The sequence below is a fragment of the Netta rufina genome (assembly GCF_964035555.1).
Source record: "Netta rufina genome assembly, chromosome: 16".
Classification (NCBI taxonomy): Eukaryota; Metazoa; Chordata; class Aves; order Anseriformes; family Anatidae; genus Netta; species Netta rufina.
The window spans coordinates 7453595-7481190 of NC_140140.1; the positions used below are offsets into that span (position 1 = coordinate 7453595).

At 47.3% G+C, this 27596-nt stretch overlaps 3 protein-coding genes across 9 annotated transcripts in view; 1 reads left to right on the plus strand and 2 right to left on the minus strand.

Moving 5' to 3' along the window:
* The window catches only part of PHF20 (PHD finger protein 20), a 70629-nt gene extending 57904 nt beyond the window's left edge, over positions 1-12725 (plus strand). For 3 of the 6 annotated variants that reach the window (XM_084296785.1, XM_084296786.1, XM_084296787.1), the window contains 4 exons: positions 3052-3247; positions 4771-5170; positions 7316-7499; positions 9904-12725. In XM_084296785.1, the coding sequence (XP_084152911.1) occupies positions 3052-3247; positions 4771-5170; positions 7316-7499; positions 9904-10046 (923 nt within the window). In that variant the 3' untranslated portion in view covers positions 10047-12725. The remainder of the gene's footprint in view (positions 1-3051; positions 3248-4770; positions 5171-7315; positions 7500-9903) is intronic. The other 3 variants (XM_084296783.1, XM_084296782.1, XM_084296784.1) reach the window with 1 other exon arrangement.
* A 4729-nt stretch (positions 12726-17454) lies between these two features.
* Positions 17455-20173, minus strand: SLA2 (Src like adaptor 2; the record flags this gene model as incomplete). Its single annotated transcript, XM_084296867.1, has 7 exons — positions 17455-17611; positions 17691-17817; positions 17953-18102; positions 18965-19068; positions 19700-19786; positions 19908-20007; positions 20086-20173. The coding sequence occupies 7 exons, from the start codon at positions 20171-20173 to the stop codon at positions 17455-17457; spliced, it is 813 nt and encodes a 270-aa protein (XP_084152993.1).
* A 5685-nt stretch (positions 20174-25858) lies between these two features.
* The window catches only part of NDRG3 (NDRG family member 3), a 57040-nt gene continuing 55302 nt past the window's right edge, over positions 25859-27596 (minus strand). For both annotated transcript variants that reach the window (XM_084296913.1, XM_084296912.1), the window contains one exon: positions 25859-27421. In XM_084296913.1, coding sequence (XP_084153039.1) covers positions 27243-27421 — 179 coding nt within the window. In that variant the 3' untranslated portion in view covers positions 25859-27242. The remainder of the gene's footprint in view (positions 27422-27596) is intronic.

Genomic DNA, 27596 nt, shown 5'->3' on the forward strand with positions numbered 1-27596 from the left:
TAAACTTTTTTTTTCTCCACTAGCTGTGTCTGTCTTTATAGGTAATTGAGTTCATGTATAGATGCAGAAAGTTGAATTTATGTGAATGAACACAAGTCAATGTTGTGCAATTATAGCTGGACATTAATGGAAAATGAATGTTTAACTGTGACCATCCGTGTCACCTACTTGTCAGTAATAGGGATTTAAGTTTGGTTGTACAGTCTGGCTACAGAAAATTAATTCATAACTGCTCAGGAAACTTGAGTAAAGACTCCTTATGAATAAAGTGTGAAAACATCTTATGGGACTTAACTGCAGCTTTCTTCCAGTGAGGCCAGACGTACACACTGGTTAAAATAAAAAATCAAGAGCCAGTCTAGTTCTCAACAGCTGTGATGTCCTTTACTTGTTTTGAAAAAGCATGTGTATAAATACAAACATGTTATCTTGGTTAACACAGAGTTGATTTAAGCAGTACTTCCTCTGCTCCAAACTATGAAGCTGTATATTTTTTAAAATGTCTCAGTCCATCTTATGCAGCAGATGAAACTACACTTAAGGCATGGATTGTTTTTGACTTCCTACTCTGAATTATGAAGCCTTGCTGAGCATGGAAGTGGATGAGGTTTGGGCATGGGTCCTTGTTTATATGTTATGAGATACCTGGGATACCTGTCTGCCTCATCACAATCCAAATACGCACATAAACCCAAAGAGTCTTGTGATCACTGCTTTTTTGACTATTGAAAATCACCAGCTCTTTGGTAGCTTGCCTAATTGATTTGTGACCAAGCGTAGTGTGTATACTATCATCATTTGCAAGGAAGATACGCTATGCTTACATGCAGTTATCTAAGCAGTCAATTTATAATCTGTTTGCCTTCTTTTAATGGTGTTTTGCACCCAGGATTTTAACCATTTATTTTCAAGATGCTTTGACTTGATTTGTGTAAACTTAAGTTATAAACTCAACTGAAGTGCATGTGCTAACTGAAGTTGTGCCATCATGCTTGAACTGTTTGTATTTAGTAGAAAATGTTACTAGAATGCTTTTCAGTAAAAACTGATTACAGCTACCATTTCACTTGCTTAATTAGTTTAATCACTTTTACTTTATCCTGAGACTTCTATTTTTTTGCTAGGATTTAATTTTCACTTGTCTTGGAAAAGGAAGTTGTATCAATTTTTTTTGACTGCAAAGCTACTAAGTGGCTTCTGAATTTCAATGAACCTTCCATGAATTTATGAATCTGCAAATAATATGCTTTCAAAATTGGTTGTAGCCATTCAGCAGACTCCTTATTTAGGAATTTTCCCTAGTTCTGGGACTTCTTACAGCACCATTGATGTTGTTGAAAGTAAAAGCAAGCTTAGTGTAATTATGTCAAAAAACTATACAACTGTCATCTTCGACAGTTTATTGAGTCAGGTGTGATTTTCAAGCGATTTATGTTCAAATGCCATTTGCTCTTGCTTAAGCAAAATTTTTTATAATGTTTATTATGTGGCAGATGTTCTCAAGCAATGGAAAGCATACTTTGTTAGATTCTGTCTTCCTCTCTTAAGCTTATTCACCTAGAGAGAGAGCACTTTGTGTCTCTGAGTACACCATTAAGTAAATGACGCCATAGGCTTTAGTTGGATAATGTCAGTGCTGTTCAGATAACTAAGGTTTTAAAATGTTGGGTTTTAATCTTGTTGACTGAACTGCATTTGCAAGTGGGAGCTTTTCTAACACACAGATAAATGTGATGAGGTTAATACAGATATATCAGGAACATCTCCAAGGTGGTTTTGGCCATATGTAGAAGGCTTCTCTCTTCAGTGTATCTGCCTGAAAGGTTGAGCTATTATAGCCTAAAGAATTTGCTCTTTCCTGAGGTTTTTTGTTTGAAAATGAGGTCTCTTGGAGGTGTTGCCTCAAAACATCAGGTATTGTCCTATACAGCCTAGTGGTTACGTGCTCACACTCTTGTACATTGTCTTCAAGACAGGTTTAACATTGAATATAAGTTTAAAAGTATCCTTTATGTTGATGGATACTCATATTGGGCATGATATGCAGACCTTTTTGTCATTATTTTTAATTACCCCCAAAAAGAGATACAGACACCACCTATGAGTAATTTCTCAGTTGGGCATCTGAGGAGTTGTTCTGATTCACTGCCGAAATTTTCAGCAGATGTTAACCTGCTTGTATTGGAGACTGTTTTTTTCCTGAATGTCGTTCTGAGTCTGTGATCCCATATTACCTCTGGCTTTGTAGGTTTGCAGACTGGGCTGTATATATGCGTATATGGCCAGTGAATGGTGTTTCTCAGAGTGCTGAAGTGTCTGAGAACATCTGTTGTAACAATGCAATTCACAGAGGGGGGGGGCATTTGATAGTTTTCTTTGTTTGGATTTTTTTCAATTTAGGAAGTATCTGAAGTTTCACCCTCTTCTGCTAAAACCCTTTTTTCTTGTATTCTTAAGTTACTTTTACTGATGCGTTTATCACATCTAATATAATTTCATTTGTTATTGTTGATATCTCAATGTCTTAAGCTAGAATTAGCATTATTAATAGCTCAATATATGCAAGATCTCCATCAACACAATGATTCCTTGTAAGATTTACATTTGACTGTATTAATACGTGCATTAAACTATTAAAGTGATTCCAGTAGAGAAAGGAATTTCACTGTCTCTTGCTTCATTTTTCTGTCTGCAGAGTTGTATTCAGACTAGCTTTAATTATAATCATGGTTACTAAGAAGTGTGATACCCTGCTAAAAACACTTTGTTTGTCAGTTGCATATTCTGTTGTGGATGTCCTTTAGCATTTGGAGTCTGAATGCTCCAGGCTCTCACACTTGGGCAGAGGTTTTCTTAACTAAGGTGTCATCTCACTTCCCAGTTACAGGTTCTTCATGGCTTTGGAGTTTTGTCTGCTGTCATGGATCTTTGTTGGTGTTACTCATATGAGCTAATAAGATGTTTCACAACTGAAAAAATCAGAATTGCTATGTAATGTTAACAATCCATGGTTAATGCTTCTTTTTAACATACTCGTTACTGTTGCTTTAGGTCAGAGGTCCAGCTTAAAGTACTGGTATGAAAAGGAGTGGTTAAGTAATGGTCACATGCATGGCTTAGCATTTTTGGAAGAAAATTATTCCCACCAGAATGCCAAGAAGATAGTAGCCACTCACCAGCTTCTCGGTGATGTACAGAGAGTGATAGAAGTACTGCATGGACTGCAGCTGAAGATGAGCATATTAAAGTAAGCAATATCATTCGGCATGTTCTCAACATGAATTTGATGTCAAATGGTAGAAAAATAACCAGAAATTCAGACTTATTTTTGTGCTTCTTTGTGGATATATAACAACATAGTTTGAATTGCTGGTGTTATCTTGGAAAAGGATATCTTGGCTTCTAAGGCTTCTTGGCTTCTAACCTTTAGGTATAGAGTCTCTATGGAGCTGGAGTAGAAAGCTCTGGTGAGTGAACGCTTGGTTTCTACTCTTCTAAAAGTTCCTTCAAGATTGCTCATCAAAGGCATAGCAGATGCTGTCCTAGGTGGAGGCAGAGGAGATGCTGGTATAAAGCAGCTTGGACTAACGTGAGCCCTTGGCAGTTGCACTAATTGTTTCTTTAAGAGAGACAGAAGAAAGCTTAGCTAACATAGAGCAGATTAGAAAGAGGTTACTGTGTAAGGAAAATCGGCATGTTTTCCTGAGTGGTTTAGCTAACAGCTTCAGAAGCCGGATCTCTGCCTTCATGTGCCAGGAAGCACAGAGTGGGCTTGGGGGGGCGAGGACCCTTCTCCTTTGCATGTGGTTGAGTGCAGGTGCTTTAGCATCAGGATTTGCTTCTGCTGCTTTCTTGCAGCCTGTAGCAGATGAGCTGCCTGTCCTTTGAAGATGAGCAGATCACTTCTGCTTTGCTCTCCTCTTTACTGCTGTTTTAATGCCTGGCAAATATGGAAAAACAGTATCAGCGTTCATGATAAATTTTAATTTTTGTTACATCCATGTAAGAATCTATCTATAATTGTCCCTGATGCTGGAATAAATAACTTTTGAGAGATACTCTGTGTAATTCAATTTGAAAACAAGAATTTTTTTTAAAGAAGGCAAGTGGTGTACCAGGCAGTAGTTTGCTTAGCATCTTGGAATTTTAAGGAAATAATAAATAAAAAAGTACTAACCCCACCCCACCAAGTCCACAGTTGTTGTTAAGAGGGTTATGCAAGTTCAGTGGATTGAATTTTAAAGCTTCTTTTGGGGAACTGCAGGCAAAAGTCTGATACTGAGTGGTTTGAGGAGTTTCTTTGCTTTACTGGTGTTAGAATTGTTGAAATACACATTGATATCTTAGTTCAGTGTTGGTGCATTTGACTTACCTGTTTAATATATAAATATAAATATCCCAATGAAAATGGATAACAAATAGCAAATATTGAAGAAAAATGCTGCTTTCAAGCGCAATGTTGGTGAAAAATTGTATCCATCTATTTGAAACTTATTCTTCAGTTGATTTCTTAATATCATCACTTGGCTTATATACAGTGTTACAGAAATGAAAATCGTGAACATAAGAGCAGTATAGGAAGATACCCAGTTGAGATCAATGAAATTATATCATTTCATAATTGTTTTTAACTGAAAATGACTAAAGCATATAGTACTTGAAATGTTATTACTTGATTTCTTTACATGTTTCTTTACATGGTAAGGTAGTGTACTTAGTAATTCTAAAGTTCAAATTTGGTGGGTGTTTCACCTTTTTATGTTTGAACAGAAATAAAGAACATCCTGACCTAAAGCTTTGGTGTCATCCGTGGAAACACATTACGGTGGATGAAAAAATCCATACGAAACACATCATTCACATTGAGGAAAACTGTTACAAAGAGGAGACGGCAAGTTATAGAACTTGGAATGGGACAGTTGAGAAACCCTCAGCCATTCCTTCTGTAGAGGAATCTTATATTACAAGTGAACACTGTTACCAGAAACCTCGGGCCTACTACCCTGCAATAGAGCAGAGGTTGGTTGTAGAAACAAGAGGTTCAGCCATGGATGATGGAGTAAATAGAATAAGAGAAAATGGGGACGATGTCCTGTCAGAGAGATTTGGTTGGAATCTGGACCGAGAAATATGCAGGATGGAAAATGAATCCAAACACAATTATTCCAAGGTATTTATGTTAAAATAACCCTTGCTGCATAGAGAATGTGTTTGCCTGGCAAAGTGCAAAGCTGATTAGTCCTTTTATTAGCATTTAGTTTATTCATTTGTGCTTATTTTTTTCATGTCATACTGTTAAACTTAGGTGGTCAGAGCAAGTTAAAATAATAGCTGTGTTCGTTTCTATCATTTCATTTAAAAAAAAAAAAAAGCAAATTGAAGATGATTTCTGGGCTCTAAATCATCTGTACAGTATATGGAATGTGCGTTGTGGTCTTCTGATAATTTGTTGCTCCTTACTTTTCTGTGGTTTAGGCACAAAAGATAAACCCTAACAACAGAACAAGGAGAGAACAGGGCAAGCACATAAGATACTCTTAAATACACTGGTATTCCACCTTTTCATAGAATCATAGAATATCCTGAGTTGGAAGGGACCCACAAAGACAGAGTCCAACTCCTGGTTCTATACAGGACCACTCAATAGCCAGACCATGTGTCTTGAGAGTGTGGTTCAAACACTTGAACTCTGGTAGGCTCGGTACCATGACCACAGGCCTGGGAAGCCTGTTCCAGTGCCTGACCACCCTCTCGATGAAGAACCTTTTCCTAATCTCCAGCCCAAACCTCCCCTGACACAGCTTTTAGTTATTTCCAACTTGTTCTCACACTTCTTTTAATAGTTGCATTAATTAATTTGTTTCCAGGTTCTTCAGGCAATGTATGTTTGAAAAAAGGAAAAGGAACCTGAACTGATAGTTAAGGACAATAACCATGGAATAGTTGTTTGTTTTATTTTTTCCTATTGGAGCATTCCAATTTTCTCCCTTTAATAATAGGTTCTCATTTTCAGCTCTACCAGATCTAGTAAACTTTTAGGAAGTCCTCTGCTATACCTCAATACAAAAATAATGCTTGTTTTGTGGTGTGAAGTCATATGAAATACAGTCTAACAGATGTTAGAAAGCTTCAGGGGAATAGTGACTTTTTTTTTTATTTTTTTAAGAAATCACAGAATCATTAAGGTTGGAAAAGACTTCCAAGATGAACTGGTCCAACCATCACCCTACCATCACTCTCACCCCCCTAAACCATGTCCCTAAGCACCAGGTCCAACCTTTCCTTAAACATCCAGGGACGATGACTGCACCACCTCCCTGGGCAACCCGTCCCAATGCCTGACTGCTTTCTGAGGGTCTCCTAATTTCCAACCTAAACATTCCCTGGCATAACTTGAGGCCATTCCCTCTTGTCATATCACTAGTCGTCTGTGAGAAGAGCCTGACCTTTAGCTCCCCACACCTTCCTTTCTGGTAGTTGTAGAGAGCAATGAGGTCTGCCCTGAGCCTCCTCCAGACTGAACACCCCCAGCTCCCTCAGCCTCTCCTCACAGGACTTGTGCTCCAGGCCCTTCACCAGCTTTGTAGCCCTGCTCTGGACAACTTCCAGGGCCTTGATGCCCTTCTTGTCCTGAGGGGCCCAAACCTGAACACAGCACTCGAGGTGCAGCCTCTCCAGAGCACAGTGCAGGGGGGGACCATCATCTCCCTGCTCCTGCTGGCTACACTATTCCTGAGACAAGCCAGGATGCTGTTGGCCTTCTTGGCCACCTGGGCACGCTGCTGGCTCACGTTGAGGCAAGCATCAACCAGCACCCCCAGATCCTTTTCCTTTGCAAATAACTTCTCACTGCAGCACAATTTGTTCTTTTGTTCATTACTGTCATGTAAGAAAGTTCAGTTTTCCCCTGGATCCACAGACCTAGTGCAATATATTCCAAATGGAAGTTGTCAGGGAGCTAGCTATACGTATATACAGGTCAACGTTACATTTCTAAAATGAGGTGCTTGTGAAGTTGCAAAGACTAGGTCTTAGCAAAATAACCATGAAAACATGTTGCTTTGGATACTCTTCTTCTCTAATCCTCTGTTCTATTAGACTTTTGATGCCTTTTTTTTAAGGCATTTGTGTTTCATGTTTATTTAGATGATCTTGCCCAAACTGCCTTAACATTTCTGTATGACCTCTCCTCTCAGTCTTCCATTAACCTAAGATTTGTTGAGCCATTACCTCGGATAACCGTAAGGACCCAGATAGTCCTTCTCACTAATTTCATTTCACTGTAATAAATTACTGATGTATGTATTTCTGCTAGGTAAAAGACTCTGTATCTAAGAAAGTCTCTCCAGAGGAAGCTATTGAAATGAAATTACTGGAAAAGGACAAAGAAGGAGTTGTGAATTCACAGCTGCAGTGGCAGCTTAATCTTTTAGCTCATGTGGAATCTCTGCAAGATGAAGTCATACACAGAATGGATTTCATTGAGAAGGAACTAGATGGTAGGTGGCATTTTTCTGTTTTAAAAGCTAACTGTATTTTTTCCTATTCAAATAATACTGCCAGTTTAAAAACATGCTGGCTTTAATTTTGCTTCTGCAGACCTACAAAGTGATCAGCATTGCATTGTCAGAAGTACTGCATTTAATAGTGGAAAATAGACGTGTTCCTGGTGCTCAAGGATTTTAAAACAAAATTGAAGTTCTAGATAACATTGTGAAGAATTTTAAAAAGAAAAAAAAAAGTTCTTGTTAGATCTCTAAATATTGATATCAGATGATGTAGTAGAATACCTTCCATATCTTCTTGCTTTTGTGTTTTTTTCTTGTTCCCTAGCACTTCTGTGTGTTTTAGCCTTGCTGGCTGTTTTAGCCTATTCCAGGTGGCCTCATGAGTACGCAGGACTGTTATATTTTTCTGTATCACTTCAAAATTCTTTACTTAGAATCACAGCATCATAGGATATCTTGGGTTGGAAGGGACCTTAAAGATCATCTAAATCCAACTGCCCTGCCATGGGCAGGGATGCCACCCACTAGACCAGGTTGGCCAAGGCCCCATCCAGCCTGGCCTTGAACACCTCCAGGGATGGGGCATCCACAGCTTCTCTGGGCAACCTCTTACAGTGCATCACCACCCTCTGAGTGTGAAGTATTTCCTCCTAACTGCTAATCTAAATCTTCCCTCTTTTAGTTTAAGATCATTCCCCCCTTGTCCTATCATTACCTGCCTGAGCAAAAAGTTGCTTTTTTCTTTTTCTTTTTCTTTTTTTTTTTTTTTTTTTTAATAAGCCCACTTTTAAGTATTTAAAAGCTGCAATGAGGTCTCCCTGGAGCCTTCTCTTCAGGCTGCGCATGCCCAGCTCTCTCAGCCTTTCTGCACAGGAGAGGTGCTGACCAACTTTGGAGCCGTCCTCTGGACGCCCTCTAACAGACCCGCATCCTTCCTGTGCTGGGGTCTCCAGGCCAAGATGCAGGACTCCAAGCGGGGCCTCACAAGGGCAGAGCACAGGGGCACGATCACCTCCCTCCATTACTGTTCTCTGATGCAGCCCAGGATGCAGCTGCCCTTCTGCTGTCTCATGTCGAGCTTTTCATCCACCACAACCCCCAAGTCCCTCCCTGCAGGGCTGCTCTCAGTGAGTTCTTCTCCCAGCTGTACTTGTGTCTGGGACTGCCCTGACCCAGGTGCACTTGGCCTTGTTGAACCTCATGCAGTTCCTGTGGGCCCCCTTCTCCAGCCTGCCCAGGTCCCTTTGAATGCCAGCTCTTCCTTCTGTGGTATCAACCACACCACTCAGCTTGGCGTTACCTGCAAGCTTGCTGAGCATGCACTCAATCCCCCTGTCTATGTGGTTGATAAAGATATGGAACAGCACCGGTCCTAGGGACAGACCCCTGAGGGACACCGCTCGTCACCAGCCTCCACCTGGGCACGGAGCCGTTGAGCACCACTCTGGGTATGGCCTTCAGGCCCATTCCTTATCCACTGAATGGTCCACGCACCAAATCCACATCACTCCAAGCTGGAGATCGGGATGCCACGTGGGACCGTGCCAAAGGCCTTACACAAGGCCAGGTAGAGGACATCGTTCGGTCTTCCCTTGTCAACTGACTCAGTCACTCCATCCTAGAAGGCCACCAGATTGGTCAGACACAGTTTGTCCTTGGTGAAGCTGTGCTGGCTGTCTCGGAGTGCCTCCTTGTCCTGCGTGTGCCTTGACATTGCTTCCAGGAGGGATTTGTTCCACGAGCTTCCCAGGCACAGAGATGAGGCTCACCACCTGGCCAAGGAAATGAGCAGAGGTTTGTCTCCTGTGATACTGCCCCATCCTCCTCATGCATCTTAGTTCAATGCTACAGCCCTTTGGCTGGCTGTATTATATCGTTGCCTGAGGTCTCAGTCAGTAGTATGTCTAGTTCACATTTCACACTGAGAAGCTTAGAAAAGGGATTTGTTCTGAATTTGTTTTCTTTGTGTAGTAGTCTGCTGTTTATGCTTTTAGGTTTCCTCTCCATTTTCTTTTATCTAGTTACTATTGCCTGCCCAGTTGTCTGTGTAGATGGCAAACTTCTTACATTACTGTTCTGTTGTTTTAGGATCTGATCTTAAGTTACTCTGATAGTATAATCTTTCTGTACCACAGCGTCCTTGCTCTGGAATTGACAGGTCAGAGGAAAATTAGCGCTAGATTTCACAGTGTCTGGTCATGAGTTTTCCCTTACTGCACTGCTTTTTCCTGGGAACATCTGTATGTTCTTTTTTAACTTCCTTTAAATGTGAATTATTTTTATCACACTGTATCAAAAGCTATTTGTAATGATTGATTATTTAAAGAACTTGTTTTGTGGCTTAAGATCTATTTACTGAGAACTGAAATGGTGACAGTTTTGTTTCTCTTTGCAGTTTTGGAGAGTTGGCTGGATTATACAGGAGAGCTGGAGCCACCAGAACCACTAGCTCGACTCCCACAACTCAAACATTGTATAAAGCAGCTTATAACGGACCTAGGCAAAGTGCAACAGATTGCACTTTGCTGCTCATCATGAGACTAGAAAGTATTGGAGACTGTTATTGAGTGAAGTTGGAGCATCTGATGTGAACAGCTCTGTGTATTTAAATGAATTAGCATGCTGGTTGCATGTGATGCAGATTGACTTCAGGGATTTGTGAAGAACTGCTGTTCAAAGAACAGCAAAAAAGGTTAATTTTATCTCATAATTTTGGGTTTATTAGGCAATTATAACAATATGGAAGAGGTTAATACTGTTGTCTTCAAAGGTTGTGTGTTTGTTGATAAATTATACTTAAATTTTCACTCCTTACAACTTGTTCATTGAAACGGTAGACTTTTTTCATAATTAAATTGACTAAAATTTGTGCCACTGAAGAACAGAGTTCTAAGAGCCAAAAATGTTTAGTTGACAGAGGTTGTAAATAACTTTGCATAGTTTAAGTGACTTGTGTCATGTTTTATTCCTTCTGGTTTATGCATAATAGCACACAGTATTTAATCATTAGGAAATGTTATAACAGTTTTCAGACGTAGTAAGTATGAATGTCCTGCTCTTAACTATAAATTGTTACGTGGAAGTTTGCAAGTAACAGTGGCCTAACTCTCCCCTTCTATTATATTAAATAATGTAGCAGAAGGTCACAGGTGGATTGCACTTACTTTCGGAATAAATGATTGTTTTCCATATTTATCCTGTCACTCTCACGTGACTTGGTACTGGGGAAACCCCTTAACGTTGTGTTTGTGCATTCTTGAACTCTTCAATATGGCCATACCGTGCCTCCTGAGCTAGTGCTAGCAGGACACCCACACCCTTGTGGCAGTATAAGATATTGCCGTGAAAAGACTTGGGATGTGCTTGGAGTTCCAGACTTGAGCAAGGTCTGTAATGGACATTATGTAGTTTTCTACCCATTTGTTAATAATTGCCATTCCGGTTATATTTTGAAATGTAGATTTTTTTCAATACTCTGAACGTGTTCATTGTAAAGACTTACTATGAATGTGTGGTTTTGGGAATCAGTTTATTTTATATTTGTGTAAATAAAGCCTCAAGATCTATGCATGAGGTACTGTCCTCACAGACAGTGAGTGGGTTATTATATTAACAGTATGTTCACAAAGTCCCTTTTTCTACCTTATGTTTTAATTTTCTGGTTTGTATTATTTTGTCAGAGCAAGGTGAAAATGCTGCTTAAGTTCAAGTTATATTATACAGTACTTTTTGAAACATTGATGTGTTGTAAGTATTTGAAATGTTAAGAGCCTTTCAGCTGCAGATCATAGCTCCATAAATAATGGCTGCGACTTCAGTTTTCCTTCCCTAACGTTGCCGAGTTAAGTTCACTGTTGAAAATGGTAAGCTGTTTTTGCATTGAGAGGGTGTCCTGAAAAATCTGGATGTATCTTGATTTTTGTGTGTGATGGTAACACCGAAGGGTAAAATCAAAGAACAGTTGTCATTGGAAGGCCCGTAACTATACAATTTATTAATCTTGGATATGAGCCTGTAACGTTTGTATACTGCAAAGAATAATGACTTACTATGTAAATTCCTACAATAATATTGGAAATTTTAAGTTAGCAGTATCTACACAGTGAATATTTTAATCAGTTACTTCAGACAACAATAATTAGGCTTCTCTAGTAGTAACTAAAGCTTTTGTGCCAGGAGTCATTTCAGGGAATAATTTGTCTCACAGTTTTGTAGTTGGTATATAGTGAATACAACTTATGTACAGCAGAAAAATAAATTTATTTTTCTGTAACACAGTTGGAATAAAGCTTATGTGATATTTAAGTAGCACTTCGATCTCTGAAGATGATACCAATGTTATACTCTCTCTCTCCTGTTAATGACACCTCAATTTATAAATGCTGTGTGTAGCTCTAGACCAGGCAACGTTAACCAACCAACCAGAACAGCATCAGAGGAGGACTACAAACAACTGTGAAGGTTTGTGGTTTTTTCAGGTTAGAATGACCAGAAGGGTGTTCCCTGGTTGAAATTCAAAGTACGTGTTTCCACCAGGAGTCTGAGAAGAATATAGCTGCTACTGAGCCAGCTGTGCTTGCAGTTTGAGGGTGTGAAGACAAGTCAGTTCCTGAGCAGACACTTCTCCAGAGTGGAACTTCTTTCCGAGCAATTGCTTTTTGTGTGCTCATTTTAGGTTTTTACTTCTGCTGTGTTTTTTTTTTTTTTTCCTTTTTTTTTTTTTTTTTTTCTCAGGGCAATACTTATGGTTTGGAAGAAAAGACAGTTCTGATGGTTGAGTGAAATGACATACTGGAGACTTGTTTTCCTTAGTAGAGCTAGAGAATAAGTTCTTGCAGGTAAAGACTGAAAATATTTATTTAAAATAGACTAGCATTTTTCATGTTCAGGAAAGATTCTTTAATGTACTTTTCCTGGATTCATTTTTGTCCTTTTTTTTTTTTTTTTTTTGCAAGTTTCCACATTGTTATTTCTTAGTCTGGACCAACTGTTTGGTCTGGCAAGTCACTTTTTTATGTTTCTTTAAATCACTGGTAAGTGAATGCAACGTGGAGCCTTGATGAAATGAGCAAACATTGCACTGTGGATACATAAGTATATTTGTCTTTGTTAATGCACTATTAGAACTGAGGGCGCTGTATATAAAATTTTGCTTTGGAGCAATATTTGCAAAACTTGAAAACTGTACCTTGGTGTTTGGAATAAATAAATAGGTTTTTGTTGGTTAAGTCTTAGTAAAGTCTTTGTTTCAATTAATGATTATTCACTAAAATATTTTTGGACTCTTGCATACACTTCACATTAAAACATAGGTACAGTAGTTAGAGTAGAATGGAGATCTTAACTGTTCTCAAAGCATCAGTGATTTTTTTCCAGATCTGTCTCATAGATATTCCTAATAGGTAAACTCTGTGTTATACTGTTTTAGAAGGGGAGCTTATATTTTATTCACAAATCCAAAAAATAAAAATTATTTAAACACTTAAAATATATATTTCAATGATGGAGCCCACCAGAGATGCTGCAGAGTATTTTGCAGTGTCAGTGAGAGGCACCTGGCTCATCTCTTTATACTTGAGTCTTTTGTGAAAGAAATCACTAATTTCAGTACTATTTTGAGGTGGAGATGTTGCCCCTTTGGCAGTGGGCTTGCAGGTGTTTCAGGTAGACTTGGGAGGGTTGAGCTAGAAGGGAATGGTTATGCAGCACCTGTGACTGATCCTAAAAGCTACCAGTCAAACTGAAGGCCAGCAGCAGCAACAAGCTTAGTGGAAAAGCTGAGTCTTTGCTGTACAAGGGAGTGATGATAAAGCATAAACATGAGGAAAGTTTGTTCCTTTGTCCTAACAAGCCAGTCTGCATAACTTCATTCTTGAAACAAGCTTCCAATAGAGCTCCAAGATTGTAAAACCAGCAGGTACTGCTCTGCTGGAGCCTAGCTTGTGAAGCCCAGAGAAAAAGGCCACTGATGGCAGAGCCAGGCTTGTGTTTCATGGTTGAATGAAATCTGCTCACATTTAAAAAACCTGGCTCTGATGTTTAAGTGATCAGCAGTGTGAAATAATGTGCTGAAATGTGTGCAGTGGCTGGCTGTGTTTGGGAATGTGTGCCCTCTGCTAGGAGCTGCTTTATATTTTACTTTGGTGTTAGGGTTCTCCTGGGGGTAGACTGTCATGTCAGGAGACAGTTGCCAAATCATCAGCCTACACATGGGTAGATTCACCTCGAGGCTTTGTCAGTCTAAGAAATTTTATACACAAACATTTGAATATTCTCACTGTTACTTGTCCACGTTATCAGCTATTGTAATTACAATGATACACCATTGATTGTCATCCAGACCTTGGAATCTCATTCACGCTTGATTTGATGCTGGAGCAGCATTGCTGCTGCAGTGCTGGTGTTTCAACAGCTCTTCACTCTTGTGAAGACAATACATGGAGCTCTGCACTCTTCTCCCCACAATGAAGTACTGTTCAAATAAGTAATCAAAACCTCAGAAAACAATACATTTTTTCCTCATTAGACCATACATGCACACAGCAAAACTGCAACCCTAAGAGGAACTCTTCCAAATAATGAATGCTTGGGCAATAGTAGCAGAGCTTCTAAAAACTAGATTAAAAAAAAATAAAATAAGGGGTGGAGGGTAGAGTTTTTGCATCGGTAATGGCTGATCAATGCCTATGAGTATTAAAAATATGCCATGCTTAAGGACAGTGTGGGTGCCTGTTTCCCATGCTTATGGACCTGGGTATGCTGGCCTCTGGGGTAGAGGCAGGGTTGTATGTACTGCTGAAGGCTTCCGAGCAGTTGGTTGATAGGTGGATTGAGTCTGTGTGCTGCTGCAAGGGTCATTGAAAGAGAACCTGCCCACAAAGTGCTGCTTTTCTATGCCTTAGAGTGGCAAGAGCATTGGCTGTTGAGCGCCACGCTGAATCTAGGCTGCAGCCATAGCTGTGTCCTCTGAAGAGGGGACCAGAAGGAGATGCTTTGATTGTTGTGCAGCTCATTCAAATACCTTCAGAAGTCCCCTTCATCTCAGCAAAGGCTTGGTGGCCATGGTTCTGCAGAAAAAGGAGGAGATGCTTGGAGGGAGCTGGACAGGATGGGTTGATGGGCAGAGGCCAATGGGACGAGGTTCAACTTGTTAGGTGCCAATTCCTGCACGCTTGGGGCATTGCATGGGGCCACAACAACCCCATGCAGTGCTACAGGCTTGGGGCTACAGGCTCAAAAGCTGTGTGGAGTAAAAGGATCTGGGGGCGTTGGTCGACGGGCGTTGGTCGATGCTCGCCTCAACATGAGCGGGCAGCGTGCCCAGGTGGCCAGAAGGCCAACAGCATCCTGGCTTGTCTCAGGAATAGTGCAGCCAGCAGGACCAGGGAGGTGATCGTGTCCCCCATATTCTGCTCTGGTGAGGATGCACCTTGAGTACTGTGTTTGGTTTTGGACCACTCAGTACAAGAAGGGCATCGAGGCCCTGGAGAGTGTCCAGAGCAGGGCTACAAAGCTGGTGAAGGGCCTGCAGCACAAGTCCTTGGAGGAGCGGCTGAGGGAGCTGGGGGTGTTCAGTCTGGAGGAGGCTGAGGGCAGACCTTACTGCTTTTTGTAAGTACCAGAAAGGAAGGTGTTGGGAGCTGGGGGTCAGCCTCTTCTCACAAATGACTTGTGACGGGATGAGAGGGAATGGCCTCAAGTTGCACCGGGGAAGTTTACATTGGAAATGAGGAGCCATTTCTCAGAAAGAGCAGTCAGGCATTGGAACGGGTTGCCCAGGGAGATGGTGGAGTCACCGTCCCTGGGGATGTTTAAGGAAAAGTTGGACATGGTGCTTGGGGACATGGCTTAGGGGGTGAGAGTGGTGGTAGGGTGATGGTTGGACCAGCTGATCTTGGAGGGCTTTTCCAACCCTGATGATTCTATGAAATTGTTTTGTGGAGGATTGGGAGGAGCAGAGCATAAGCTCAGTGAGAGGCTGCAGTCTGCATGTCACCAAGTACTCATAATTTCAACTTTCAGAAGAGGTCAGTGCTGTCCACCATATGGCTAATCTGGCCAAAATGGCCACATCTCTGCAGGCTCAGCATGCCCCTGATGCAGGGGAGAGCATCGGCTGCCCAGACACTCCCTGAGTAGTTGGAGCACGTTGGGTGCTGAGGACAGCCTGCAGCAGCAGGCCCCTTCCCCCTGGCCTGCCTTGGCAGCCTGAGGCAGCTGGCAGGGCTCCTGCTGCCCGTGCACCCTTGAGTCTGTCCCTTGCAGTGCTGTGCTGCAGGGAGTGGGGCTGGGATCCCACCATGAAGCAGAAGCCTTGGCCACAACACTGCTCAGCACTGGGGTTTGTGCCTATGCTTCCCAGCAGGAGAGAAGTGTTTGCAGAACCCGGAGCTGCTAGGGCTGGGAGCAGAACTGCCATGGGGCTGGAAGAAAGCAAGGCTCTGAGACAGATGGGCTTGGGAAGGACTTATATAGGCTTTGGAGCCAGGCGTTTTTACGAAATCACTAGAATGCAAATAGCAGAGAGGCAGCTGCTTAACTGCAGCTTCCTCCAGTGCCAGCAGCAGCCTTGGCTGCCCGTGGGTCAAACTGGAGGCTGAGGAATAAACCCCACTGGGGGCCAGGAGGAGGGCAGCCCCTGCCCTCAGGTGGCACCTGGGCCCAGGCTGAGCAAGTGTGTAAAGTTACAGGCTGTTTAAGAGAAGGAAAGGTAAAAATTTGCAATGGATGTTCAAGAGCAAAGTAATTAGATGTGAAAAATGGAGTGATTACTGAGTGTGTAAAAGGTAGGAAACGTGTCAATAGTTGGGGTCTTGCCGCAGCAACCTCTGAGAGCTCAAAGAAGGAAGGAAAGAAGGTTACTAGGCAGCAAAATTGCTTCTACATAAATTCTCACCACAGAGGAAGCTTCAGGCACTTTCCCCAAACCTTTCTTTGCTGATAAGGGGCTGCTGAAAATGAGGGCTCGGTTGTCTTTCTGTTTTGATGCATTTATACTGCTTTTAATGAGGTCACAGCCTGCTTCATCTGGCTGAAAGGGTTGTAGCTAAGATCAGCGTTTGACAACAGTGTTTGCATTCTGACTCTTCTCTCACCTAGTCCTTTTGTTGGACCAATTTCTCCCCCTACCCCCCAAGAACATCAATTCAAATAAACATTTTTAAACCTTTAGGCCTGATTAATGTACCCTGAGCAGTGTTGCAGGAACCATCCGTGCCAGGGGCAACAGCACAGGCAAAGCCCCCACAGATGCAGTGGATGGAAACTGGCACTGCTGCTACAGCTGTCAGCTCATGAGTTAGTCACCACCCCTCACCTGTTAATGAGGTACTCTTTCATTAAAATATTAGAAAGTTATTGCTGTGTGGCCAGCAGGATCCTGGTTAATGGCCAGTTTAAAGGTTTAAAACGCAGCTTCTTGTGATGAAAGTGGGGTGGTCTCCTCCTGGCTGCTTCTGCTCTGGGGCAGGGTCTGTTCCTCATCAGGCTGAAGGGAGTGATTAAAAGGGGGGGCTCCCAGGCCCTGTGCTGCACAGATGACACCATCACCCAAAAAAAACAATAATCTGTACGTGAAGTGGGGGGCCTGATTGGGTTGGTTTGTGCCCCTGCCTGAGTTGCGTTGCTGTCGGTGAGCACAGCTGCGGCCAGGCCAGACGCAGGCCCTCTCTGTGGAGCAGTTGGGGAAGCGTCCCATGGGAGCAGAAGGCAGAGGCCTGGGGTGATGCCTGAGGGCTCAGCAGACCACAGTGAGGAAACCCAGGGCTGGGATGCAGGTCTTGCCGTGTCCTGAGGTGCCTGGGCATCAGTGCTGGAGGGGCCTCACTCCCCAGGAGCACAGCCCCTGGGCACTCAGCTGTGGTGAATGACAGCAGCTGAGGCAGGTGAAGGCTGCGACCAGGCGCGGGTGCCCATCCTGGGGTTGCAGCTGAGCGGGGTCCTGCCCTCAGCTGTTCTTCACCCCTTTCCCTGCAGAGCCCATCTCTGGTACCTCCCCATCTGTCAGGAGGAGGTAGGAGCTGATGGCTTCCCGAAGGCCCAGGCTGATGGGGGAATCCTCCTCTTCCTCCGGTGGTGGCACAGCCTCCGACAACAGGACAGAACTGCAGGGGGCAGATGGGGCCGTCAGCAGGCAGTGCCAGCCCCACAGGGGGAACCCACAACCTTGGTAGCCAACCTTACCTGTCGATCTTGTCCCAGTTGAGTGACGGCTTCTTCACCACGGTGGGCTGGGCCAGGGCTGGGGCTGCCCTTGCACCCTCTATGGAGCAGGGCTGCCTGAGGGCACAGCACAGCCCCTCCCCACACTCTGGGCAGGGGCCAGGGGCATCAGTGCAGTGCCCCCATTCCTGCACATCAGCCCCACGGGCAGGTGCCACTGCCCACCTGCTTCCCCGCAGGGCCTTGGTAGGTGACATCTAGCCCCGGGACTGGCGGCCCTTACCTGTGTAGTGGTCCACGAGATCGTGCAGGTTGGAGAAGGTGAGGCGCGGAGAGATGTAGAGCCAGCCGTTCTCCAGGCGGTGGATGCGGTAGTGTGTGACCGAGTCCCAGGAGGTGAGCTCAGTGCGCCGCACCGACAGGGAGTAGCAGCCTGCAAGGGTGCAGGGCTGGGGTGCCACAGGGCAGGACCCCACTCAGCCCCAGGCTGGAGCAGCCTCAATTTTTGCCACCCAACTGGCGTGGCCGGGAGCTCCTCATGGGCCCATGCAGCTACTGTGGGGTGCCAGCCCCACACCACAAGCACCCCACCCTGGGGACAGGAGAGTTCCAGGGTGTGGCCCAAGCAGTGTCCCCCAAAAGCTGCCATGGCACCAGGATGGTGGTGGTGCTGTAAGGAGGGAGCATAAAGCTGCTGGGAGAAGGGCTGAGCTGAGCACTGCCCTGAGACTGGGCCCTGTGCCAGGGCTATGCACACAGTGGAGTTCCCTCTGGGGGGGGGAATTGGGCCCCTGTTTCATCTTTGCACATTTTTGCTTAACCAAATGCTGCAGGAAGCCTGTTTGTTGATTTGTAAGGGGCCCTGTGGTGGAGGAAGAGGCTCAGCATGAAGCAGAGAGCAGCAGCACCAGGAAACCACCACTCAGGGCCTGCCACCAGGTGCAATAGAGGAGCAGCCCCACAGAACAGGGCCCTGCTTGTGCCCTCAGCACCCCGGAGCAGAGAGGCCATGAAATACTTGAAGTGCACCTGGGGAGAGGTGGGGGGAGAGGGGGCTGGGGCAGGGTGGGGGAGGCGATATCAGGACTTGACAGCACTGTGCACGGGCTCTGGGGGAGTCTCAGGCGATCAGCTTTGTCCTGCATGTGATGGAGCTGTCACCACTGCCACCCTGCCCCAGCCCAGCAGCACTGCCTGTCCCTCCTGTCTGGTCAAAGACCCCCTTTGCCTGGGGCTGTGGGTCCTGAACACCCCTCCCTCCCCCTTCAGCACACGCTGTGGGGCCGTGCACTCACCTCTCCTGGTCTGGCTCTGCCGGATCAGGAAGGACCCGCTGTGGTTGCCAGGTCGGAGCAGCAGCTCCTCTGCCTTCTCCCGGCTGATGCCCTCGTACAGCCACCTGGATGGGCAGTAGGTGTTGGCAGAGCTGTGCCGATGCGGCTGCCTGAGCAGGGTGGCAGCACCTCACGCCCTGGGGATGGGGACAGGTGGGGTGGTCCCACAGCAAAGCCTGTGGGCTGCAGGGCGCAGCATCTGGCCTCAATCTTGTGCAGCGTGAGGCGTGGGGATGCAGGGCTGGGGACACCCTGCACACCTTGCCACATCACCAAGCTCTGCCCCACGGCTGAGTGTCAGCAATGGAACTTCAGGGCCCGGCACAGTGGCTGGGGTTTGGCCTCAGGGACACTCCCTCCTCCTCTGAAGTGGGAAAGCAGCAACAAAGCACCCCTGTTCTGGCCCTGCCCCCCAACCCCACCCCGTAGCACTGGGGTGGAGGTGGCAGAGCCATCCCTTGGGTGCCCCAATGCCTATGGGACACTGCAGCCCCCCCTCCGGGGGGGGACACTCCGCCATACCATGGCAGCACAGGCTGCATGGTGGCAGGCATTTCCCAGCCACAGCTGCAGTGCCAGAGAATGAACCTGGACACCAGTGGGGCTGGGTACTTGGGAGGCCTGGCGGTACCCCATGGGCCCCCAGCCCTTCCATGGGGCTGTGTCTGCCGGGTGCCAGCCTGGGATAGCACCTACCTGTGCCACACCTTGGCCACGCAGCTGCTGGGGATGAGGCACTCCTTGCCAGACACCTTGGACGCCACCAACCACCACTCCCCGTCCCTGCAGGGAAGGGGACAAGATGTCCTGCGGCTGCTGGGTGCACGAAAGGGGCTCCCCGTGGCCACGGGGATGGGTGGTGGCACTGCTGGCCGGCGGTGCCCTCTCACTGTGGGGAACTTACTCGGAGAGGACGTGGAGCTGCTCTCCCATCCTCAGGACAGTGGGCGCATCTGAGCCAGAGGGGAAGTCGCACAAGGCCAGTGCCAGGAAGCTGTTTGGGGCTGTGGGGAACATCACGGGGCTCAGTGCTCGGGAGGACCATGCCCGCCAGGGTGTGCTGGGGGCTGCTGAGCACTCACCTGCCTGCGTGGGCAGTGGTGACGGTGTGGGGACGGCAGCTGCCATTGGGATGCTGAACGGCTTCTCCCGGCTGGGCAGGCTCCCCATCCTTCGCTGCACCTGTGGGGGTCAGCGCATGCCCCCGGCCACTACCCGTGGCCACAACTGGCTGCAAGGGAAGGAGAGGGTTGGGCTGGCCCTGGCAACACCCATGGGCAGAGGGACTGGGCCGCCTGCAGCCATGTGCCCCATGGCACAGCCATGTCGGGATCTGGGCCTCAGGGGTATGGCCACACACCCTGGGGCAGGGCAGTGCCACCAGGAGCGTCAGCACCATGGGGCTCTGGGCTGGGGCTGAGCTCCCAGGGGAACCCTTCGAGGAAACCGCCTGCCCACGGGATAGCGTCTGGGGACCCGCAGCTGCAGCCAGGTGGGCTGGGGACCATCCTGGGGACAAGGCATACATGCTGTGTGGGGACCAGAAAGCCCCCATCCCCAGGCTGCCACAGAACCATGTGGGGCTGTGCTCACCCGCTCAGCACAGCCAGCCTTCCCTGTCCCAGACTCCCACGGGATGTGGGATGCCCATCGCAGTGCCCAAAGGTGCCGGTGCTCATACAGTGCCTGCGGGCTACGAGTGTCCCCTCTATCTGCAGCAGTGCATTTCAGCTCTGTGCCCCAGTGAGGCACAGTCAAAGCTGTGCATGACCCAGATCCATGGACTGAGCCTCCTGGCTCCGCTGCTGCCCTCACCTACCTGCTGCTTGCTGCTGTCACCATCGCACCAGGCTCATCAGGGCTGGGCAGTCATCGGCTGGGCTCTGCTGTGCTGGGTGGTGCCTCCAGCGTGGTCCCCAAGGCACCAAGGCTCCACAGAGGGGATCCTCCTGCAGTGATGGGGCTCTCTCATTCAGGGAAGGTCCTGTTCACTGCCTCCTTGTCCTTCTGCTCTAGGTTTGGGTATTTTCCTGTGCTGGAGCCAGAGGCTAGGCTGCTCTTGGCCGTGCTGCCTGCACGGGGTGCGTGGTGATGGGGCTGAGCGCTGCCTGGGCACCAGCAGCTGCTGGTGTTTCCTGTGACGCATGCGCACCATGGTGGGGGTTCTGGTTTTCACTCAGCCAGCAGTGTGCTCAGCACTGCCCGCAGGGAGGCCTCGGTACGGGGTGAGAAAAGCCTCAGGTGCAGTTTCAGGCAGCTGCCTGGAGCCACCGTAGCCATTGCCCTGGGTGCCACCGGGCTCTTCTTCACCACCAGGCGTGTGGGGACAGCCACTGGGAGCTGCAGCTCTGGGTGACTCAGCCATCCCCTACCTGGTGACCAGCCAACATGGCACCAGCTGCACCCCATGAAGCAGCGGAGGTTTTGGGCCAGAGGACCCCAGGGCTGCAGCTTGGCCACGTGTGGTGCTCCAGGAGCCGTGGCACCGATGTGGTTCTTTGTCTACCCAAATGGCTCTGTTTCTGCTGGGCCAGCTCTTACATGGCTGGAGCAGAGAGGCCAGCAGCGATTTGCCAAAAAGTAAGTCTGGACCTTCAGACAAGGCACTCGGTGCTGGAGGGTGGTCACAAACTCAAATGCCTGGGGAAGACACGATGAGGCATTGTCCAGCTGCAATCTCTGGGTGCAGACATGCAGCACGGACATGGATGGAGCCAAACTCACAGCCTGGCTCCCACACGATGACCAGGAGATGATCCAGCACTTGCACAGCTGCCCTGAACACAACCACCATCCTTGAAAAGCAACTGGCCTTGAGCGCAAGCACCTGCTTGGGGTTACATCCTGCCAGAGCACCCCGATAGCAACCAACCCCATTGTATGGGGGATTTGGGGCTGAATTTGCATCTCAAATTGCATCTTTTTTAGGTCAAGGAGAGGGCAGGGATATTTGCAATGAAAAGGTGGGCTGTTTGATGAACGACAATGTTTGATCCCCGGACTCTGCCACAGGAGTGTGGCTTGGGGCAGGGAGGTAGAAGTGCTCAGTTTTCTAAGGCCTGTGATTTCACGGGAGGGAGGGACACTGGCACTAGGCAGCAGGAGCTCCAGTCGCTGGGTGGAGCAGAGGTCTCGTGGCACACTGCTTCCCTGCATGCACACGGATGGGTGGATCATCCCAAGGGACAGTGAGGGCAGCCCAGCCCAGTGGTGCCCTTCACCCTGCCTCGCTTCCCCGTGTAGCACCAGCAGGCACAAGGCCTGTGAGCACAGCAAGGCTGAGGGACCCCTCATCCAGGTGCTGCAGCCACGCTGATGGCCCCCCCCACACATCCACACCTCTTTGGCCAGGTCCAGATGAGGGGAGAAGCCCCATTTCCCCCAAGGAGAGGCTTCAGGGGTTGCTCGTGCAGCTTTGCTGAGCTCACCCTAGGCTGGGAAGCGCTGTGCTGCCACTCATGGCCCCGCTTTGCCTCCCTGGCCCCGTACACCCCCTCCCCCCCAGCCCCAGTGCCCTGGTTGTGCCGCTGTGGCTGAACATCCTGCTGCTATTTGTGTTTCTGGTCAGTCGTAAACCACCGTGTTGGTGTGAAGTGCACACGGAAAAGAACAGCGTGTTACTAAAGCAGACACCCATAATGGCCTCACACTGCTCTTGCGGTTTGGGACGCCCCTGCTCTGGGTTTGGTCAGTGCTGGCTGCAGCAAGCAAACAGCTTGCAGAAATATGTGGGGCTGAGCAAAGGTTCATTTGCTCCTGGAAAAAGCACCACTGGTGTGCCCACCAACCTTCCCAAATGTGGCTCAGCTCCTCAAGCCCTGCTCTGCACTGCCTGGCATCTTCCTCAATTAGTGGTAGTGAAGAAAATGGGGCCCTCAGGCTCAAACAGTGTGGGCAAGGGGCCTTTGTGTTACTGCTGTGGCAGCATTTGGCCACGCTAACTCCTGTGACCGAGTGGGTGGAAGGAGGCAAGAAGAAGAACCCACGGGTTTGTGCAGACTCATGATGTGCCAGGACCCAGCCCCTCTCCTGCCACGTCTGTGCGGGGGCAGCAGTGACGAGATGGCTTCAGTGTCTCGGCTCCAGCAGCAGGGAAAGGGTCAGCAGAAGGCAAGCCACCCCAGCCGCCTCTGCAGGTTAAAATCAAATAATAGATGTGGTGGTGGGAAGGAGACACTGAGGTCCCCAGTCCGACTTCCTCCTCCATCAGCAGTGACACCACACTGGCTGTGGCTCTGTTTTGAGAGCCTCCAGGCCCAGATGGCCATTCCCAGCTGTTGTCCTGGGGCTGCAGCACCCTCCAGGCTTACAAGCAAGGAAAATTCCTGGTCAAATCGGAGCCCCTCCAAACCCCACTTTTCGGCTGCTACTCCCTGCAGCATCACCTGGCCCTGTGGAAGAGAATTCAAGGCCGCTGCCTTTCAGCAGTGAGCACGTCCCAGCTGTGAGCATGGCTGCCCACAGCTCCCGCTGGGGCCACAGGGCTGCGCTTGCAGGAGTGAAGCCGCAAGGACGGTGGTTTTGTGAGTAATGCGCAGCAGCCTCCAGCACAGGGTGTTGCACCCAGCAGCAGCCCCTCAGAAACCTCAGCCCAAGGCAGTAAGAAATATTTCCATTGCCGACCCCTGAGAAACCTGCAGCTGCGCTGAGCTCAGTGAGAATGACCCCGTGCAGCTGAAGAAAACAACGCATGCTTTTAATACCACAGCTTGGGAGCTTGAGTGAGTGCCACGGGGTGTGGAACTGCGCAGATATGTCCCTCCACATGGGCCAAGCACCGGTGTGATTTTGGATCCTGACCCAAGGGAAGCACGTCCTCAGCTCAAGCTTTGCTCCTGGATTTGGTTGGCCTTGCTTTTGTCACCTGAAGAAATATCCTGTCTTTTATTTAACTGGGAATAGTTGTTCCCACTTCTTGTTTTGCTTTGATGCTTCTATTTTTATCAAAAAAGCATTTACTTCTGTGAAAATAATTTACTTTCTCCATATGAGAATCCTCACTACAAATCTTAAATCTTGCCTTGCTTATGCCTTTGAACCACTGTCCTGGTTTCAGTTAGGACAGAGTTAATTTTCCTCCTAGTAGCTGTTAGGGTGCTATGTTTGGGATTAGGACACGAAGACTGCTGATAACACCCTGATGTTTTAATTGTTGCAGAGCAGTGCTTACACCAAGCCAAGGACGTTTCAGCTTTTCACTCTGTCCTGCCAGTGGGCAGGCTGGGGGTGCAGCAAGAGCTGGGAGGGGAAAGACCCAGGACAGCTGACCCAAAGTGACCAAAGGGGTATTCCGTACTGTATGGGGTCATGCTGGACAATATAGAGGGGTGGGGGGCCGGGCTGCTCGGGGTTAGGCTGGGCATCGGTCAGTGGGTGGTGAGCAATTGCATTGTGCATCACTTGTTTCATACACATTATTAGTAGTACTATTATCATAATTATTATTATTATTGTTATTATTTTCCTGTCTTAATAAACTGTCTTTATTTCAACCCACAGGCTTCACTTTCCCATTTCTCTCCCCCATCCCAGAGAGGGAGGGGGGAGGGTGAGCAAACGGCTGTGTGGTGTTAGCTGCTGGCCGGGTTAAACCACAACAACCACCATGGCAACAAACTTCTTTCTTAATCAGCCCTCTTTCAAATTGATAAAATCTCATCTGTTTGCCCTCCCTGGTCCTTCCTTGGTCCACAGGAGCCTGTAGCTGTGAGGGCTCCTGCTGAAATGCACGTCATAAACACACTTGGTGAGCACACATCAACCCCTGCTGTGGTATTATTTCCTCTAAGTCATTTCGTTGTCATTTTAATATTGTATTTGCCTTTCTTTTAGTCTGTCTCTGTATTTTCATAAGGGAACTTGGGGAAGAAACACTTGTCTGCCCAGCTACTTCTCGGTGTAGTCAGCTGGAATAAAACCCTGCTGCATGCACAACTCTTCTGAACATGTTGCTTTGCATTCAGCACTTGCATTTAGCAGCGATGAATTTCATGTGGTATCTGAGGGACCGACCTCTTTTATGTTCTCCTGTCTTTAGTAGACTTGAACTTATTTTACTGCAGTTGGCCATTTTTTCCTGTTTCAATTGGTTGCAAACCTTTCAATCCGTTTGCAATTCTGGAAAACACTTTGTCTCACTTCCTGCAGTGCCAGTTCCCCAAAGGCCTGCAGAAAGTCCAAAGCACGAAGCTGCATGAGCCCACCCTGTGGACATGACAGCAGGACCAGGACTAAGCTGTGACCAGCATGTAAGCACTCTTGAAGCCCAGATAGCTTTCTGTGAGTGCGTGATGACAGACTTCTGAGACTTAAGAGCAAAATCTGGATCTGAAAAGCAGAAGATAAACAGTTACGTTAAATGATCAGTTGCTCAGCATTGCTCCATCTGCACCTGGCTGGACATGTGTGCAGGCTGAAGAGTAAACAGATCTTACAGTGCTTACACTTTCCTTCCTTGACACGGGTATTACAGGTTAACTTTGTGTTATACCAGTAAATCACACAGGTGCATTGTGCTGTTCACCAGGGAAGACAGCTCGTAGGACTTGCTGCCTTTGTTCAGAGGCAATTCTTGGCAGTGTCCGCTTTGTAGCAAGCCTTTTGTTTAGTCTCACTCTGTCAAAGCTGGAAGCCTCTTTCTGCATTTTGGCAGAGGCCAGCTATCTGATGCCTCCAGACAGCCTCTTGCAGGGGATGCTGTGCCACCCTGCTCCTGCACAGCCCCTAGGAAACATCTTGGAATAGGGGGCCAACGCTGCCCCTTCCATGGGGCCTCTCACAGGAGGAAACACTGCAACTGACAAAACTGGCTGCAGTGCTGGGTCAGGCCAAGAGAAACAACACAAGCACACAGGGTAACAATGAAACTCAGTTATAGCTTTATTTAATAACTGGTACAAAGTCCCCCTCAGGCAGAGCCTCCCAGTCCCATTCCCTACCTGAAATGGAGCAGAACATGAGTGTGACCCTCGGAGGAGCTGGCTCCCATTGAGTCAGGACTGCTCAGCTGTTAAGAAAGGACGTGTTGCTCGTCTCTCAAGACCTGTAGTAGCCTGGCCACTCATCCCTTTTCTCCCATTAACAGCTAGACCCTGGCACGCAGCAGGCATTTGCCTCCTGCCCTCTGTGACCCAGCCAGATGCAAAAAGGCAGAAAAATTGTGAATTCCACACAGAGAATAAACAGTACCTGCACACAGTCATTCACTGCTCAACTGCTGGCCTGAGTCACACAAATGTGCGGCTGACAGCAGTCATTCACTGGTGTTTCTTGAGCCTCACTTAAGATCCTCACTTAAGATGCAGACACGCTGCCTGGGGATGACAGCAGCAGGAAGCAGAGCTGGCAGTGCAGGAGATTTTGGGATCTCCATATGGCGAGGGGCACTGATGCCCATTTCACAGCCTGTCTGATGTTAAAGATTCACCTGTGCCAGGGTGGAATAGTGACTACGTGCTAACTGCATTTGGCCCCTCCGCAGGAGAGGCAGGTGGGTCAGCAGAGGCAGTCTGGCAGCCGCAGCTGCTGTAGTTTAATCCCTTGTACTCTGTTGAATAGTGCACCTCGGTTAGTGTACATTGACTTGTTAACTGCTTTGCCCTTTCAGGAGGCTCAAGTAAGAAATCACTCCGCTCCTTAACACACATACAGAGATGAGACCAAGACAGTATTTCTGACCATTTGTTCATCTTCCCCACAGCTCCTTGGCATGCCAAGAGTCCTGGGAACACAAAGACCTCCCGGTGGGTTCTGCACTCCAGGCACAACTCTGCCAAGAGTACCACCCGCCTCCAGTGCCTGGAGCTTCACATCATCATGGTCTTGCTTTCCCATGTCCCACAGATGCCATTCCAACTGCACCGCAAGGGTCCTTTAGCAGAAGCACAACTAGAAAGCAATTCTAAACCTCACAAAGCCACAAAAAATATATTTAAATGAACAGGGAAGACAATGGCTGTCATCTGGATTGATATACAGCACACACAGGAGATGGTATCAGCATGTACAGTAACCTGACTTACTAAGACTGCGGAATGTTAATGTTTTAAAGAGGCTCTGATGCCCAGGGCATACAGAAAGGACCAAAGTAATGCCAACTACAGACTACCAAGGAGGTAGCAGCTCAGATGGGCATGCACAAGTTAGAGAGAACAGTTAATGCCATGTTGGATGAAATGCTAGATTCTGAGTGGGTTCAGTGGGGGCGAGTGGAGTTGTCTGAATCAAGAAGGGCTCCTGCTTAACAGGATACTTCCATGGTTTGAGGTGCATCCTGGAGATCAATTCCTTCTGGGGTTCCAGCACTGCCTTCACCGTGGTTGCTAGTATGAGACCGGCTGCGGATGCTCTCCCCAGAGCCCACACTAGAAGAGGAGTGAGTACGTGAGCGGATCAGCCTGGTCATACTAGCTGCTGGCACTGCAAGAGAGAACAAGAGTACAGCTTAGAAAAGGAGGAAGTTCTTAGGCTCAGAGCAAGTATCACAGCACTCAAATATGTGTTGCTGAGTAAGCACAGAGTGAGCTATCTCCTCAGAAAGAAAACTCACTCTTCACTGCCAAAATTAAGTCTTTGCATGTCTAAAGCAAGATGT